Raw genomic sequence first — 17,869 nt, 5'->3', positions numbered from 1 at the left:
TTTCATTTGATTATTATATTATTACTATCTTCATGTGCTTTATTATTATTATTACTATTAATATCAATATTACTATTAATTATTCATTTATTTATTCATTTATTAATACTTTTTTAGAAACTTGTGTTTCTATAAATTTGATTATTAAAAATTAATCTAACTTTTCAATAAATTAAACTATCAATTAAAGGGTTTTGGGCAATTGGAACTGGTTTATTTTAAAACCATATATTAATGACTATTAAGGCAGTTATGGTAGTAATATGGCTTGGATTTACGTGGTATTACCAACATAATCCTTTTTTCTTAATTAAAACATGGAAATATTCACAATTAATCACTTTTGTTAAAATTCATTCACAAGATATGTGCGTGTTTCTTTCACTTTTCTCTTTATAAGTTTACATGCCGATCAATTTATCTCTTATTAACACTGCATTTTCTTTCACATAAATAATATTATGCTGTAGAGAGACTTTAAAAGTTTTCTTATAACTTTGGTGAGACTACAACTCAATAATTGTATTTTTCATTTAGTTGAAATTAACCAAAATAGTTCTTCCATCAATGTCAAATATCAATAAATAAAGAATCATGCTTTTTGTAAATTAAATTATAATATCTTTGTTCAGGCACCAATATCTAGAGATCAAATTGCTTAGGAAACTTTCATAGATAAAATCCAAAAATTCCCTTCGGCTACTAGACTTTTGCTATTTTATATTGGCAGTATCACTCGTCTCAGCTTCTCTCATTGCAGTCTCAAAATCTTCTAAGACTTGCATGTCGATTGAAGATGCTATTCTCTCATTATCAATGTCATCCGGAGTATCTGATATTTCACTCTCGCCTTCATCAGCAGTCAGAGTGTCTTCAAGAATATTGGCCTCAAAAGACATTGAATCCTCTCTCATTTCATCATCTGTATCTTTTTCAGATGATTCTCGGGAATATTTTTTTCGTCGTTCCCCCAATTTCATATTTGTCTGATTTTCATACGGTAGAGAATCCAAACTTCTTCTTTTTCTTCGAATAAAACTTTTCTGAGTTTGTTTTGGATCATTTTCTTTATTAATTATCTCTACACTTGGACAAGACCTGGATCGAATAAGAGTATCACTCTTGCAAACGATATCAACCGTATTTACTAAATTTGTTGAAGATGGCGCTGATAAATGCGCTTCTTCCAATTTCAAGTATTCGGAGGTGGACTGTCCCGTTCGCAAGCTCGACTGGTCTTTAACGATTCTTCTGAAGAGTCTATTTGAGATGGATCCGCACTTGAGATCAGAGAAATCTTTTTGTTGTGATTTATCAACACTGCTGGTGATGAAATCGGACTTTTGATCGCTTGAGAACAATGAGTTGAGTGAACCTGTCTCTGGTTTAGGAGAGGAGGAGACCTTGAATTGTTCGGAAGCTTCCAACTTGGCTGTTGACTCGAGATTATCGTTGATGGAGAGTCGAACTTCTGTTGATTTAGCTCGTGCTCTAATGTCACTTTTACGTTGCTTTCGTTCATCGACTGATGTTGGAGACGGTGATGATGGTTCCAAGTTACCGACGACGTTTTCTGACTTTTCCACTGTTGTAATACGGTTGAGTCCGGGAATCTCGCGGGTGGTGGACTTCCCGTTATTTCGAATGGCTGGCTCAGACTGACAGCCTGCAAGTTGATCATAGAAGAATGTGGAACCGTCGATAAAGTTTGATTGGCCTTCTTTGGACTCAACGACACCTGATTCCTGGGTGATTGATGGTAATTTGTAGCTAAGAGTTGGTTGAACTTGCTGTTGGTTAGAGAAGCTGACGATACCACCAACGCAGGGGTCGGAAATTTTTTTGACGATGAGGTATTGTTGTTTTTCTGGTTGTGTGTTGATAACTGGCAGTGAATAGTTGAAGGAGATTCTGGGTTCTGATTGAATGAATGGGGTGATACAGGGTTGTGGGGGGAATTGGTTGATGATGAAAGGTGGATAGGTGATGGAATTGTTGACGGGACTGATGAACTGGTTGGTGAAGGTGATGGGAGTGGAGATGATAGTTTGTTCTGGTGCAGTGATAGTGGTGGTTGGGACGATTGGATTAGATGCGATTGGGATGAGGTAGGTTGAGGATGGGAACTGGTTGAAGCTGACGTTGAATTTGGGTGTAGTTGCATCAATTTTATAAAATCCACCAGTCGCTTTATTAACTTCTGAGTCTTCTCCTGTTTGCCCAGCAATTCCTGACGCAACCGATTCTGGAGCTATTGAAGAAATATTGAATAATTAATTAAAAAATTTTTTTTTAACGTGCTATCAGAATAATAACAAAAACAAATAAATAAATGAGATAACGATTATTTAAAAATTTACATCGACGTTCATGCCCTGAGTGCAGTCTAAAATATAATAAAACAAAAAACCCTAAGGATTTAAATCTACAAATCGAAATAAGCATAAAATCGAAAGTAAATACATGAAATACATTGAATAATTTAAAATAAAAACAATATATTGAAAGAGCTTGCAGGTTTTTGTTTTCAAATAAAATAGGTTGTTTTGAAAATATAGACGAAAATGAGCATTCCAACAAAACAAATATCTTAACTTTATTATTTTTTGTCTACGTAGGCCACAGGACGAACCTGAATTGATTGGCCGAGCAGCTGGGATCGTTTTTCCAACTCGTAAACCTGCAATCTCAGATCCGCGTTTCGCTCTCGCTGCTCGTATCTTTCTCTCGCTTTTTCCTCTGCAACGATATTTCGCGTTCAATACTAGATTCTTCTGTTGCAGCCTCTTAATCGCGTATCCTTACGATCCAAAAAATTCTTTTCAACCGCAAAAACTGTTGTCAGTCTTTACAAACTCAATTTAATAATAATCATGAAAAAACTTACGGAGTTCATCATTCTTCTTAACTACTGCAATCGGTTTTTCTTCTTCTATTTCTTCTAATTTTTTTTGAGCACATAAAGGACACAGTCTTGAAGGTGGCGGTGATACCGTTGAATGACAAAAAGTATGATAACTTGATGAGCAATTGTCACAAATGGTCAAATTTCCTAAAATAAATATTATTTTTATATAATTTATGTATAAACTTATTCTCATTTTCTAACAGATTCATTTTTTTTTATATAAAATTATTTATAGAAACTGTATAAATATAAGGAAAAAACACCAATCAAAAATTAAATTAATTTCTGATAATCCCTAATTTATTTTTAAAACATTCTTTAATAAAACAATTCTTTAAATTTTCATATCAACAGATCCTTTAGAATTATCAAGCTTTTAAAATTTTTAAGAAATAAAACTTTTAATACTTATTATATATTTATTATGATGATTTTTTATCAAAGCCCACCTGGTGATCTGCAGTGTATGCAAACAGATTCATTTTTGACCTTCTCCAAATTTTCAGTCTTTTCGATCTTTTCAATCTTTTCAACAGTTGAATCCGATGAAAGTGTTGGTATATTTGCTGCCTTCGTCTCCGAACTTTTAAAATTAGATATTGACGTTTGATTTACTCCATTTTCTGCTTGAGTTTTATTTGAAATTAATCGGCTTTCCGGAATATTCTTGAGAATCGCTGGTTTTGCTAAAGATTTCTGTACCAACATTAGTGACTTAGGGGTGGTTTTTATCGGTGGAGATGTAGATTTTGAAGTGCATTTACTTGGTGGTGGTGGTGAAGGTCCATTGAGACGAGTTGTTTGACGAGTTTGAGGACCATTTCCAGCAGATTGAAGATAAGAATACTTCTTCTTTTTCTAAAAAATATTCATAAATAACATTAATTAAATAATAGCACAATAAAAATTCCAAATGGCAAACAATTAATATAAACTTGATTAACTACTTACCGTAGGTATATCCCAGTTTGAGTATACAAATTGTGGATTCGCAGTACTCCTGCGTTTCCGTTCAGCTTTCTTGTTCTGTAATTTATCAAACTTGGAAACCGTGATGAGTCCAAGGTTGTCTAAAAACTTTATTTGCTTTGAGACTGTTTTACATTCCTCAAATGCACTGCATTCTCTAGAATCTATGTCTTCAGTATCTTCATGCTTTTCTCTAGAACTCTCATCATTTGAAAGTTCAATGATTTCCTCATCAATTGATACTGTTTCCACTGATATAGAACGTTCTCTGTAAAAGATACAATTAATTATTAACACTATAAACAACAAATTAATGATTTATAATTATCCCTTATTTAATAACTATCAATAATACTGATAGAATATTTGATTAAAAAAATATAAAATATTTTTATAATTGTATATCAATAAATGAATTTGTCGAGAAATTATTTTTATTGTATTCTTATTAATCAAACTATGAATACTAACTTGGCACAAATATCTCTGGTGACTGAAACATCACCATTGTGTACAACTTCCTCATAATCATCTTTGGAAGATCTTCGACTTTCTGATATTCCATTGGTTTGCACCTTGACCTGGACAACTTCATCCCTCTGTTCATTACCAGGTGTGATGTGATTGTTGTTGTTTAAACCAAGAAGCGATGCAACAGAAAGTTTTGCTCCGTTTGCATTCTCCGCTTTGAATGCTTCCACCTCTTTACGCAGGCGTTGGACCACTTGCTTCTGCGCAAATCAACAAATCCCAAAACTTTACTCATTGCTTATAATGGATATTGTAGAAGTTTCTACCCACAAGAATTAGTAATAAAGTTAATATAAGTGTTAATGTTCTTATTCGAAAAAAAAAAAAATTTTCAAAACTTTTTATCGTTAACTCTTTTATCTTATCAGTTAATATTAATAATTATTATCATAATAATATAAAATTTTAAATAATTCAACAATATTGTATGTTCAAAATCGATTTTGATACTTTAGCAATATCGATTAACATAACTCTTAAGATTCTACAGGTCTCTCCATGATTTGAACGAGAGAAGCCTGCATCATCCCTACCCATTTAGTTGTTTCCATGATCGATCCTGTCTTCGATAACTGCGCTATATTAGAGAAATTCTGAGCAAATTTTAGACACTGCCAGATACCAATGGGAATAGCCTACTTTATCTCTAGAGTACTTGTTAATAATTATAATAATTTTTAAATAAATTAATTATTATAAAATATTTTTTATTTGTTTAAAATACTTTTATTTCAATTTGATAAATTTTATCTTTATTAATTTAATTTAACTTAAGATAAAAATGAATTATTTTAAACTCTTTAATGTTATATTTTTAATTAAATTAAATACAGACAAAGAAAATTTATGCAACTAATATCTCATTTGTCTATTTGTTATTTTTTTTTTGTTCACGTTAAAATATTCATCAAAACTTCATCGAAAACTTTCTATGCATTTTATTTCTTTTGTCTATCTTGAAAATTTCTTTGTTATTCATTGACATTTTTATTTTATCCAAAAAATATTCTAATAAAATTATTATCTTTCAGTCAACGTAAAAAAATCTAAGTTTATCAAAAAAAAATAAAGCAAACACAAATTAAAGGTAAAAGCTTGTATTAAAAAAATAAAAAAGTTGTATAAAAGTGATAAAAAAAACAAACATGTAAATAATAATATTTGATGCAGACGAAATAATAAAAAAAAAAAAGAAGATAATACTATTAAGCTTAAAGCATCATGGTAAAGTGACTGATATAACGATTTTTAAGCTAGCTGCGCCGTGACATCACAATGTCGTGCTTTCTCTAGGTTTTCATATTGACTGAACTCTTCAGAGACTAATAGAAGTAAAATTAAAAGAAGATAAAATAAATATACTACAAGAAAGTTGTCATTATCATTGATAAAAACTAACAATTAATCATTTAAATTGATATTAAACTAATATAAATTAAAAAATTAATTCTAAACATAACTTTGAAAATATTTGCATCTAAAATGATCAACATGTCAAACTGATACATAAAAATCTTATTCTGCGTTCGTAAAACAAATATTACCAATAATTTAATTACCTAATGGTATTATCGATCGATCGATATTAGATCTAAAAGCCACGATAGCTTTTATAGCAAACTTTCAATCTTTGAAATAATTTTATTTTGTGTTCAATAGATATATAGATACAGTTATGTTATTTATAAGTGAAATTAATCTTGGAATGAATGATAACTTTGATTGTTTTCTCATGTTGTAATGTAAATCAAGTGTTTATTTCTCATGTTCTTTCACTCGATAAATTGCGTCCTGAAGGATTATTAAACGTCGTCTTGCACGAGTTGCTTTGTTATGTTGGTACTTTACTAACCCTCGTTATTTCAAACATAATCACGTGGAATAAACTTTGCAAAGTAATTCCTTAAAAAATTCACGTCATTTATTACTTTTAAATCTTTGAATATACTTTAGAGAATTATTCTATTATCTATCTTCTAATCATTTAATATTTAATCGTTTAGTAAAACTTATTTAAATCAAACTTTATCTATAAAACGTTCATAAATTGTTTCAAGAAGTATTTTAATGTAACTGCAGTTTAATATCTATAATTAAATATAAATGTAAGCTCGTTTATTTAAATAAAAGATACTTAATTTATGAAAATTAAAATGATTTAAATTAAATTAATAAACATAATTTATTATGAAATAGTTTTAAAATGAAAATTATAATGACAATTTCATTTTTTCTTTCATTATCTTTTGTACTTAAAAAATGATTGATAAATCATCTATATAATTGAAGAATCTCTTGTCTACTTTTGTATACTGAAAAATGTTACTTCTTTTCAATTATTGTTCACTTGAAAGATAAGAAGACTAAACTATAAGACTTGGCATTTTGATCTAGGAGAAGAAGAAGCAGAAGGAGATGAGGAAACTAAGAAGAAAAAGAAGAAGAGATGGAGTAAAAGACGGCTGCTGCTACTGCTTCTCTGATGCGGTTGGCACTGAGAGCCAGGAGATCAATAAGAACCAGGTTGCTATTCGCGTGCCGACAGCGATTGGACAACGGTAGTAAGATCTTCTGCGTTATTGGCGCGCTTTGTGAAGTTTCTTTAATAGAATAATGAATAAACTTCAAATTACGATATAAAGTACTATTAAATCATTTTCATTATAGAAAATTATTTTAATCAGATTAAAATAAGGAAATCTAAATAAACTTTAATCAAACTTTTTCTAACTCTAAATCTTCTTTAAAACCAATTCAAACGTTTGTGAATCGACGTGCCGACCTTGTTGGAGCATGCAGAGTTCAAAAGTTTTGACGTGAGAAACTTTTTTCACGACTAAATGTACACACTGTTATTGAAGACAAGATATTTATATTTTCATTTTTTTTTTTTTTTGCAAAAGCGAAACAACAGAGAATCGATGTTGAGTATAAAATCAGGTTGGCTTCATGCCGCATTCCCCGAGGTCATAAGTAATTCGATTACAATCGATAACCCCTTATCATAGTCACCAAGTAACCTCTCTCATCTTCCTTTGTATCCTTTTATTTCTACTGTCACTATATTTACTAATTATAGGAAATTTAGTACCTAAGAAATAGAATTTAAATCTCTGTTTAAAAAAAAATATAATAATAATTATACGTATTGCAGATATAATTATTTAAACTTAATAGTCAGTATTTAAAATTATCTTTGATGTATTTATAAGCTACTATCATATTGCTAGTTATTACTTTTAAATTTTTCCAGGATAATTAAAAAATATTTGACATTTAACATTTGCTACTTTTTTTTTTTTTCTCAATTTCGTTGGAATTTTTAATAAAAGAGTTTTCATTATTTTTTAATATATATAAATTATGATACTGACTTGGATATTAAATTATAATTTATAAATAATTATCAATTATAAAAAAATATAATTTTGATTACAGAGATATTTAAAAAATTAATTACGTGATGTTTGATAAATTTTTAATTATAATTTGCATATGCTTTTATAAATTATTTGTAATTTAATTTATTTCAATTAATTTGATTGAGTATAACTTGAAAACAAGTTTAGTACTACATACTTGTTATAACATATTTATTTATTTCATTTATAGTTATCATGTTAATACGTTCTGTAAACGTATAAAGTTAATTAAAACTTTTTTGCATTTCAATTTCATAAATTCTTTTTTTTCTGATATTACGTTAAATATATATCAATAGAAAAACATTAACTGTTGTATAAGAGCCATTAAATATTTATACATATTTAAATGTTATTTAATCAATGTTGAGTTTTAAAATTATTTTAGTATTTTTTTTTTATGTTAACTCATTTTATGTTTAATACTTTCATCTAACTTTTTTGCTCATTGAAAAGAAGCGAATCCAATTACCCTCAATAACACGAAAACTAATGTTTCATATGATTGTTTCATTTTCTTACTATTTTTATTTCATTGACTAAACAATAGTATTTTTTCGACATTTAGAATATTTCTATTATCAACGTATTTTTATCTAATTTTTAATTTTAACTTTTAATTTTAAAAAAATTATTAACCCAATAACATTAAAAAAAAGACAAAAAAAACCATTGTCTCAAGTATCAAAAAAAAAAAAAGTAATTTGATGATAACAATAATGTTATTACGAAAAAAGTTTTAAAACAAAATAAGTGATAAAATTCAAGTTTCATAGTCTAAATGTTTCCCTTAACGATCAATGTTTTCCGACGCGCTAGCACTGCAGAATTTAGAAGAAGCGACAGCGAATCGAATTGATGCGCAACTGGTGATAGAAAAATGTCCAGAAACTTCAGGATAAAACTTCACTCGAGTGTTATTAAAATGTTTTCAATAATAAAGAAATAATTGAATACCATGAATTCATTTGATTACTAATATCATTAAGAAAATCATTAAATTATTTACTACATATTTTTTAAATATTTAACATTTTCTCAAAGCATCTGCTTTAAAAAAAAATTATAAAAGAAAAGAAGTTAATAAAAAAAAGAAAAAAAGGGAAAAACTTAGTCTCACCTGGCATCGCCCAAGGGAAACGATATGAAGCTGTATTTCCTGTATTTGAGCAAGGATATCAGCATTCTGAAATATATGAAAAGATACAATTAATTTCGTCATATCAGTTTTAAAACAAATTTCGAAAACTTTCTACCCACTTTTAAAAACAGTTTTATTTTATTAATTTTTATAAATTTATACTTACATTGGGATCGTCCTTGAGTTTACCAACGCAAATCTGAAAATAAAAATAAAAAAGATACTGTTTAAATAAAGAATACTCAATTTATTAAGTATATAAGTAATAACATATTCAAGAGTTATTGAAGTAATGTTAACTTATATAATATGTAATTTATGGAAACAAGAAATAGAGCGACAAATGATGGAAGACACAAGTCGAAACTGATCTACCGCCATTGTTGTTGTCTCTGAAACCACGTAATTTTAAACTTTTAACATGGATTGTTATTTATATCATTACCAGTGTTATATAGACAATTAATTCAAATAATGAATATCCTTGAGACTTAATTAAATTCATTATTTTATCAGCAATTATTTTTCTTTAAACCAGACAATATAATATGTTAATTTCATTTATTATATTTGAAACAAAGAAAACAATATTATATTTTATTTTAATTGGATTAGATAATATAAATAAAAGATGCTATACTACTTGAAGAATCTATAAGTCTTTTTTCTTCGAAAATCATCTTTTCTTTTGTTACTGAATTAATTAGAAGTTTGTTTCAATTGTAAAAAAACAAGAGACTATAAATCAATGTTTGTTTATTATATAAATTTTGAAAGAATTCGTAATACAAAAGAAAGAAAAAAAAATTTCTGTCCATCCTTACAACTTTACTAACTTCCAAAAAGTTCGAGTTTTGAACTTTATAAATGTTTCCTACCAAAAAGTAAGTTTGTCTCCTAAAGCTCATATATAGATGATTTAAAATATTTACAACTTCTTTATCAGTCTTTAGACAAATTAAAAATGTGTCATGAGTCACTAGTATCTTACACAAACTTCTCGAGCTCTTGTCAAATGAATACTTTAGAAGAAGTTGGGATAGGAATAGAGTAGAAGCAGAGAAAGTGAATGAAACTTTTAAGAAGAGAATTCATATAAACTCTTTGGTCAATGAGAGTTTCATTAAGTTTAGGAGATGCTATCGATAATCCAGAAAATATAAATGAAAAAAGAAAAATCTTGTCGGGTAGGTTAGGTTCGATGAATTGAGTGAAGGACGCAAGATATTTTGCTCTAGCAATGGTAATGGCCGTGTACAAATGGATGCGCAGAGACTCATGTGCGATACAATTAATTTAGTGGCAGGGGGAATTTGGTTTCGTTGATGCCTCGAGGTCGTTGCATCCTTCTAACATTAATGCAGCTCTTCTTTTCTACTTTACGAGTCATAACAACTAAACTAACCTTTCTGCAATCACTTTCATTCATTTAAATACCTCTAAGTTTCAATTGGACTCTAACTAACCATTTTAAAAGCTAAAAGAAAGACATTGAAATAATCATTGATTTGTTTTCGCGCGTCAATTTATCAATTGAGAATCTCCAAGTATGTAATATTACTACTAACTCGGAAAAAATCCATTTTCTTCCCCATTTGTCTCAACTTCATGTCAATATAAAAAATGACCAAAATTTCCTAAAAATAAGACTCAAACTGTATAATGTATTTTTGACTTATTCAAACAAAAAATTACGTTTACTGATTTTTGTTCAAATTTTTATTATGAAGAAGAATAAAGTTTTAAAATTGATAATTAATATTAAATAATCAACAATTTGGCAAAAAAAACAAACAATGTTAGAAATTAGCTAACTATATTGTTTTCTGTTTAGTTTCTAGGAAGCAAATCTGTATAATGACAAATGGAGGCATGTTTAATAATATTAATGATTATCATAATGAATTATATTTCATATTTATATTCACTATTAGGTTATTAATAAAGAAAATGTTAATAGAATAAAGTATTATTAAATAAAAGGGAAATTTTTTCAAGGATTTATGATGTTTGAAAAGGTGAGAAAAGTTTGTCAAACAGCCTTGAGAATTTAGAAGTAAATGTTGAAGGTATATAAAGCAAAGGAAAAGATAAAGTTTTAGTGGGAAATAGCTTACCTGATGATCCCGAATGGCGTCCTTGAGTTTATTTTGTACAAGAATGATTTCTTTTCGCAGTCCTTTAGATATCTCCATCATTTTTCGCTTATACTCGCGGCGTTTTTAATCCGCGGTTTATTAGGAAAACGCGTGTACTCGCGCGCACAGTGAGAGACACGTACACGCACACACTCACCACACTTATAAACCGGTGGAAGTTAAAAAGATGTAAATTTTAATGGTTTACAAGTACTCACGCACTGTTATTCTTACGTTTACGATTCAGACGACGCTTAGAAAATGTACGAAAAGTAATGAAAATTGGTCAGGGGCCGCCGAAGACGAATCTCCGTGATCCTCCGCCGGATAAGTCTCGGCGCGCACCACGAACAACCCACCACGGTGGCCCACAGGCACTTGTCCGTGCTCTTTTGCTTCCACACACACCTCTACACACCCGGGAATATCTGTGTATGCGCGCATGCGCAAACCGTAACAATTGAGTCTCTACATCGAAACACTAGCGACACTACCGGCGCTAAGTTGAACTAAAACTTCAAATGCACACTATCGCATTTACACCGACTGAGTTTTTTTTTTTATATTTACAACAATTTTAGAGAATCTTCGAAATATTTAGCAATCAAATTTTTATTTAACTTAATTTTTTTAATAATGTTAAAGTATTTTAATCAACTGACGTATTAATATCACATTTATTATAACTTAAGGTTAGATGTGTAAACTATTATTATCTCGGAAGAATTTCTTTTCAACAAATTCAGTAAATTCACTGTAACTGTTTTATATAAATTAAATGATATTGAAACTGTTTCTTTAATACAGTAAATATTGTTTTTATTACATTCATAGTATTACCGGAAAAGGTAAGTGCATTCAATGCAATAATACTAACACCATTAATTTATTTAGTGGACAAAAAAAGAACTAAAGTAAACGATGCAAGTTATAATAGTAATAAAGCGGTAAATTTAAAAGTTAAAAATTTATAATTTCTCAAAATTAGATATTAATAAGTTTTGTTATTATTTATATGAAAAATATAGTATTTATTATGATATTGAAAATTTAATTTGTTTTATAGAAATGTTTATTTGATGTACATTTAATGGTACATACTTTATGTAGTGACATTCTATCACCGTTGACACACGCGCAAGGCTTGAATACCAAACTTGGACAAAATATTCACTTTTAATATTTTCATGGTAACTAAAAACTGTTGTATAATAACAAATTTTTAATTAACTAATTATTCATATTGATATCCAGTAGATCGAGTACATTTATAAGATATTTTATAACGTATTTTATTTGTAATACATTGAGTCGGTTAACACTCCATTTCGAGGTTATGAATTGTTGAATATTTAGTATTATTAAAATTTATAGCAATTATAATACTTGAAATATGATCATTAATTTATATTACACTTGCATTTTATTATTTATTTAGCGTAATAGGATGAAAATGTCATATTTTCTAGAAATCTATAAGTCAAAATATTGGCTTCTATTTTTTTTTCTTTACAGCGATGGCTCGTAAACGTACTGCTACAACTGAATTAAATCACGAAAATTGGGATCAAGAAGATGAACCTGAAGAACCAGGAACATTTGCAGTAGCGCCACAAGAAATTTTAGAAAAGCGAGTCGTAAAAACAGCCAGACGACGATTACCAGCTGGCGAAGAGGTAATTCATTTATATTTTACTAGAAATATCGAAATATTACAACGCATCTGTTTATTAGCTTTCAATATAATTTGTGATAATTTCACAAATATTATATATCTTTATATCAAAGGAAATTAAGAATACAGTAGAATTCTAACCTACCAAAATTTTAATATCGTACATAAATAATATTCACTTAATTGGAATAAAGGTTTTGAATATTGAATTTCAATTGAAAAAACTAAGACATTAATTTAAAGTAACAATAACTTTTTTAAGTAGAGTAATTAAATAGTTTTTTTTTAATTTTAGGGAGCTCAAAAAAGCGTATTTAAAGGATTTTCCGGTTTTAAAGTATCATCAGCTCCAGCAACATCAGCATTTAGTTTTTTAAAATCGAATACTTCATCATCAGCGTCAACACCAACTTCAAGCATATTTTCAAACATAATTACTACAAGCAACGGAGCCGCCAAAACTTCAGGGAATGGAATGACAGGAGAAATGAAGTCAACTGATACCTCTGTTTCAATTAATCAAAATAAACCGTCAACAGAACTTAAAACAACAGATATGTCTGAAGAAAATAAAGAAAAAATATTTGAAACTTCATCAGAATACTTTTCAAAATTAAAAGGATTAAATGAAAGTGTAACTGAATGGATAAAAACTCATGTTAGCTCAAACCCATTCTGTATTTTGACTCCAATTTTTCGTGATTATGAAAGATATTTAAAAGAAATCGAATCTCAATATGGACAAGATAAATCTGCAACTTCATCAACAACTAATGTAGATAAAGTAGAAGAATCAAAAAATTCGACAATCACTCCTTCAGTAAAGCCATTATCTTCCTCAGAGACAATCAAGAAATCTCCAACTTCTAACAATGCAACATCATTACCATCAATTTTCAGTAATACAAACAAAAATATTTTTCAAGGAATTTCAGCAAGCGGAGAAGACAATCCTTTTCTAAAATCAAATCCGGTTGATCGTACACAAAAATCAGAAGAAAATAAAACGGAGAGCAAATCTTTAACGTTTCCCCAAACGAGTGGAACAACTGCACCAACATTTAGTTTTGGTTCTAATTCTTATACAAGTTCTTCAGCTGGTTTTTGTTTTGCTAGAGGAACAGTTATGTTTGGTAATAGTGCAACAGCACAAGAATCAGAAGCTTCAAAGGGAGATAGTGAAGATAAAGATGAAGATGACGAGCCACCTAAGGTAGAAATTAAACCGATAACTGAGGAAGGTGCGGTATACGAAAAACGATGCAAAGTATTCTTTAAAAAAGATCAAGGTTTCAGTGATAGAGGGATTGGAGTTTTATTTTTAAAACCAACTCCAACAGGAAAAACTCAATTAATTGTTCGCGCTGAAACTTCTTTAGGTAATCTACTAATAAACACTCTTTTAACTGAGTCAGTACCTACAAAACGAGCTAATAAAAATACTGTTATGATAATGTGCTTACCTCTCCCTGACTCAGAACCTCCACCAACTTCAATATTCTTAAGAGTTAAATCTAGTGAAGATGCAGACAGCTTACTTGAAGCTTTAGAAAAAAATAAAAAATAATAAGTAATAAGTTAATTGTATAAAAAAATTATACTCTTATCGATAAATAATGAATCGGTACCTACAATTTATTGTTCGAAACCATAAACAAAAGATAAATAAAGAAATTTTTTGTGAATGAAAAGTTGATTAGATTTTATGCAACATTCAATAATTCTGATTGATTATTGAAAGGTATACATTTATATAAAAAATAAACACTTATACAGCAAAATAAATTCAATTATATTATATTTCAATGAAAAATAGGTAATTTTACAATTGTAAGTCTTGACATATTTTGTAAGACTTTTCATGAGTGAAAAGATGTGTAATAAAGTAAATTAACTGTCAAGTTACTTATGTAAATAGACCTTAAGAATAATGCATAATTAATAGAATAAGCGAACTTAAATAATGATAATAATATGTATTTCACTATACTTTGATAATTAAACGTCAATAAAATGTGTTAATCAATCTACACTATTGAATAAGACTATACAATATGTGTTATATATTCATTCAAAACCCAAATACTATTAACATTAAGTATTTATAATTGTTTATAAGATTTGCAATAGATTTAAAAATTCAAATCGATTTTATAAATGTATTATTTTAAAATTTGACTTTTGTAATGAAATTACAGTCACAATTGCATGAATTTGAAAAAAAAATTGTCAACTTAATTTTTATGATTTCAGTATTAAACTATAAATATATGAATTTTTTACATAAATTATAACAACAATAAATGTAATCAATTAAATTAGAACAATTCTTTTTCACGTAATTTGTTAAATATTATGTAAATATGTATAAATTCAATCGAATAAAAATTTTTATCCGGCAGTAATAGATTTTTTATTCTTAAGCTTTTGGAGCCATAAATGGGGCTGAAACACCTACTTGCCCAAGACCAAGTTGAATATGTTGCATATGAATTTCGACACAATTTTGGAACGTTAGCTTATTTTGAGGACTTAGTCGTGATCTAATCTGTTCCATTGTACCTTGAAGAACTTTTAGTTCATATGCATTACGATCTGAATCTGAAAGGCACTAAAAAAGAAAAAATTATTTAGAATATTAATATAATTAATTGAAATTAATTTTGAAAAATCAATGAAATATTTTGTTGCATAATTTATTAAAAAGCTTTAAAAATTAGATAATTGATACTCACTTTAACTTGAAGCATAAGAGCTGTTAAATCGGTAACCAATTGATTCATTTTCGTGGGAGCTTTTTCGGTAATTATATGATTTCTAGCAACCATATCAGCAGCTTCTTGTCTACATTTTTCTCTAAGATGAGATGGTGCAAGCATTGCTGCAACACTAGGTTCGGGTGCAATTTCTTGACATAATTCTTGAACTTCATTCAAAAAATCTTGAAGCGCTGCATTCATTTTTTCCAATTCAACTACAGTAGCTGCATATTTTCTTTCAAAATCTGAAGATAGATCTGCACCAAATGATCTACATTTTTCTGCTTCTGTATTCATACTTTTCAATTTTTGGATTTTAGTTTTTTTCATCACTAATATTTTATTAATTTTGACCATGAATTCAAGTAATCTCATTGGAAAGCCATTCATTGTTCCTCCACTGTAAGTCTTCTTTTGAATAGAAGCATTTGATATTAAAGGATCATTGTTGAGTCGTGGCGATCTTAACTTCAAAGCATAAGGCGGTGATGGAACATATTGAATATGACGAGGTCGGAATTTTTGGGCAAATGAAGCTACACTAATAGTCTCTGGTGGTTCATTCGATAGAACTTCATAATCTGGAACACTATGAGTGCCTAAACCAGCTCTTTCAAATGTAATTCGATAAGTGTTATTACTTGTGTCAACGGCATCAATGCTACCAGTAAATAATCCATCCTGAGGTTTCCTCAATCTAGCTGTAACTTTTTGCCCAATTACTAATTGGAGTGGAATTTCTGGAGGTAAATCTTTAAAACTATTTACATCAGCAGTTTTTCGTTGTTGGAGCATACGGATTTTTTGTCTTTTTCTTTCCAATTCTCGTCGTTCTTCTTCAAAAAATGATTGCGAACAACGACGTGGTTTACCCATCATTCTTCTTATTTTACACCATTCAACTCTGGTTAATTTTCGTGTTTTTAATTGAGGAAATGATTCTTTTAAACAAATCATAAAATCGTTGTCACCATCAAAAAGAGTTTTATCAATGTTGCTATAAAACCACTCATAGCAAACCCATTTATGAGCTTTAGGCAATTTTAATAAGTTTCTCAACCTCATACCAATCTTCTGACCAATTTTTCGATCTGGTGAACTTGGAGCTTGAGGTTTTTCAGGTAATTTTTCTTTTTTGGCGGGTGTTATTGGTGGTGGCGGTGGAGGTGGTGTAACAGGAGATTTTTTTTTATCTTCTTTCTCTGCACTTCTTAATATTTTTTTAGCTGGAGATGGTTTAGGAATTTTCTTTGGAGATGGTTTCAACTCTACGGTCCCTGGCTCCTTTTTAATCCTGTTGAATAAAATCATGTAAATTAAAAATCTACTCCAAAACTGTTATATAATTAATAAATCTATTAACTTACCGATGATGTGGATGATTAACAAGAATATCATCATAGAATAATTTATTTTTCTTTCTTATTCTTGCAGGCATTCCGCGACGATTTAAAGTTGGAAGTTGTTGAGATGTCTGATTAGGTTTTGGTGGTGGTTTAGTACCAACTCTTTGTAAACCTAAAGCAGCAGGCCCTAACTCAGTCATAGATTCAGAATCTTCTTCATCCATTTCCATACTTGAAAGAATTTGATGTTCTTCTATATCCATTTCATCATCATCAGCTAATTCTTGTTTAATTTCGGTTGTACTGGGATATCCTCCATTTTTAAATGATAATAATGTTTCAGCTGACTCGTCTGAAATGAAAAATGAACTATCTTAACTTTGTTTCATAAATAATAATTAGTTTTAAAATAGTAATACTAAATAAGTACTCATAGAAATTCGAGCTTTGGAAAATCAAAACATTATGTTTCTGAACATAAAATTACAACCTAACCAAAAAAAATTTTAACATAAGATTCATTAATTATAATTGGTTCAAAAATCAATTTGAATCATCATTTTTGTTAATTAACCTCGAATCGTCATAAAGACCTAAAACGATAAACTGATAAATCGAAGTTTTGTTCAAGTTGACGAGTATCTCGACGGTCCCGCTTGAATTGTGCATTGGTCATTTTTGAAATTTCAAACCTATACGATGTTGAGTAAATTAAAATCTGAACTTTGTAATTACCAAACTAACTAGAAACGTTGTAATAAGTCATTTTTAAATACAACAATATCAGAAATGAATCAAAATGATTTATTCTTTAAATGTTCAACATTTATTTATATTAAATTTGATGAAAATTATTGAATTCACTTACTTTCAATTGTGTCTGCCATGTTGCTACATTCACTAAGGCATTCTGGGTATAAGTTTCCGCCAAGCGCTTCAATCCCCTCTCACTGTCTGCGCGTCAGAAAATATAAACACAT

The 17,869-nt window shown here is 29.0% G+C and overlaps 3 protein-coding genes across 6 annotated transcripts; 1 reads left to right on the top strand and 2 right to left on the bottom strand.

Annotated features, from left to right (window-relative positions):
- Positions 1-62: 62 nt before the first annotated feature.
- Positions 63-11,708, bottom strand: LOC118071842 (rho GTPase-activating protein gacZ-like). 3 transcript variants are annotated; one of them, XM_035091284.1, is made up of 9 exons: positions 11,089-11,708; positions 9,138-9,170; positions 8,951-9,016; positions 4,349-4,608; positions 3,860-4,145; positions 3,358-3,766; positions 2,888-3,052; positions 2,633-2,739; positions 1,058-2,251 (listed from the first exon to the last, which is right to left on the bottom strand). In XM_035091284.1, the coding sequence occupies exons 1-9, from the start codon at positions 11,167-11,169 to the stop codon at positions 1,193-1,195; spliced, it is 2,466 nt and encodes an 821-aa protein (XP_034947175.1). In that variant the 5' UTR covers positions 11,170-11,708; the 3' UTR covers positions 1,058-1,192. The 3 variants fall into 3 exon arrangements, with proteins under 3 accessions (XP_034947173.1, XP_034947174.1, XP_034947175.1); XM_035091282.1 differs by lacking the exon at positions 2,633-2,739 and having other exon boundaries at positions 63-2,251; positions 11,089-11,700; XM_035091283.1 differs by lacking the exons at positions 2,633-2,739; positions 11,089-11,708 and adding an exon at positions 9,850-10,102 and having other exon boundaries at positions 63-2,251.
- Positions 11,709-12,041: 333 nt separating this feature from the next.
- Nup50 (nuclear pore complex protein Nup50) lies at positions 12,042-14,827 on the top strand. The gene is made up of 4 exons (XM_035090854.1): positions 12,042-12,056; positions 12,176-12,299; positions 12,625-12,785; positions 13,080-14,827. The coding sequence occupies exons 3-4, from the start codon at positions 12,627-12,629 to the stop codon at positions 14,349-14,351; spliced, it is 1,431 nt and encodes a 476-aa protein (XP_034946745.1). The 5' UTR covers positions 12,042-12,056; positions 12,176-12,299; positions 12,625-12,626; the 3' UTR covers positions 14,352-14,827.
- A 259-nt stretch (positions 14,828-15,086) lies between these two features.
- Positions 15,087-17,861, bottom strand: LOC118071624 (protein lin-9 homolog). 2 transcript variants are annotated; one of them, XM_035090853.1, is made up of 4 exons: positions 17,320-17,460; positions 16,911-17,241; positions 15,520-16,837; positions 15,087-15,395 (listed from the first exon to the last, which is right to left on the bottom strand). In XM_035090853.1, exons 1-4 carry the CDS (start codon positions 17,321-17,323, stop codon positions 15,204-15,206), a joined length of 1,845 nt encoding a protein of 614 aa, XP_034946744.1. In that variant the 5' UTR covers positions 17,324-17,460; the 3' UTR covers positions 15,087-15,203. The 2 variants fall into 2 exon arrangements, with proteins under 2 accessions (XP_034946744.1, XP_034946743.1); XM_035090852.1 differs by lacking the exon at positions 17,320-17,460 and adding an exon at positions 17,758-17,861 and having other exon boundaries at positions 15,088-15,395.
- Between the last annotated feature and the right edge of the window lie 8 nt (positions 17,862-17,869).

Source organism: Chelonus insularis, unplaced genomic scaffold (genome assembly GCF_013357705.1).
Source record: "Chelonus insularis isolate UGA/USDA-ARS -01 unplaced genomic scaffold, ASM1335770v1 contig_88_pilon, whole genome shotgun sequence".
NCBI lineage: Eukaryota > Metazoa > Arthropoda > Insecta > Hymenoptera > Braconidae > Chelonus > Chelonus insularis.
This window is presented reverse-complemented; position numbering and strand designations above follow the sequence as displayed.

Coding starts and splice junctions, on each gene's coding strand:
- LOC118071842 (XM_035091282.1), bottom strand. CDS start 11,169: ATGATGGAGATATCTAAAGGACTGCGAAAAGAAATCATTCTTGTACAA. Junction 4,609..8,950: donor TTTCCCTTGGGCGATGCCAG/GTGAGACTAAGT, acceptor TGATTTGCGCAG/AAGCAAGTGGTCCAACGCCT. Junction 3,053..3,357: donor CATACACTGCAGATCACCAG/GTGGGCTTTGAT, acceptor TATTTATTTTAG/GAAATTTGACCATTTGTGAC.
- Nup50 (XM_035090854.1), top strand. CDS start 12,627: ATGGCTCGTAAACGTACTGCTACAACTGAATTAAATCACGAAAATTGG. Junction 12,786..13,079: donor GATTACCAGCTGGCGAAGAG/GTAATTCATTTA, acceptor TTTTAATTTTAG/GGAGCTCAAAAAAGCGTATT.
- LOC118071624 (XM_035090852.1), bottom strand. Junction 16,838..16,910: donor GTTAATCATCCACATCATCG/GTAAGTTAATAG, acceptor TTTATTCAACAG/GATTAAAAAGGAGCCAGGGA. Junction 15,396..15,519: donor CTCTTATGCTTCAAGTTAAA/GTGAGTATCAAT, acceptor TTTCTTTTTTAG/TGCCTTTCAGATTCAGATCG.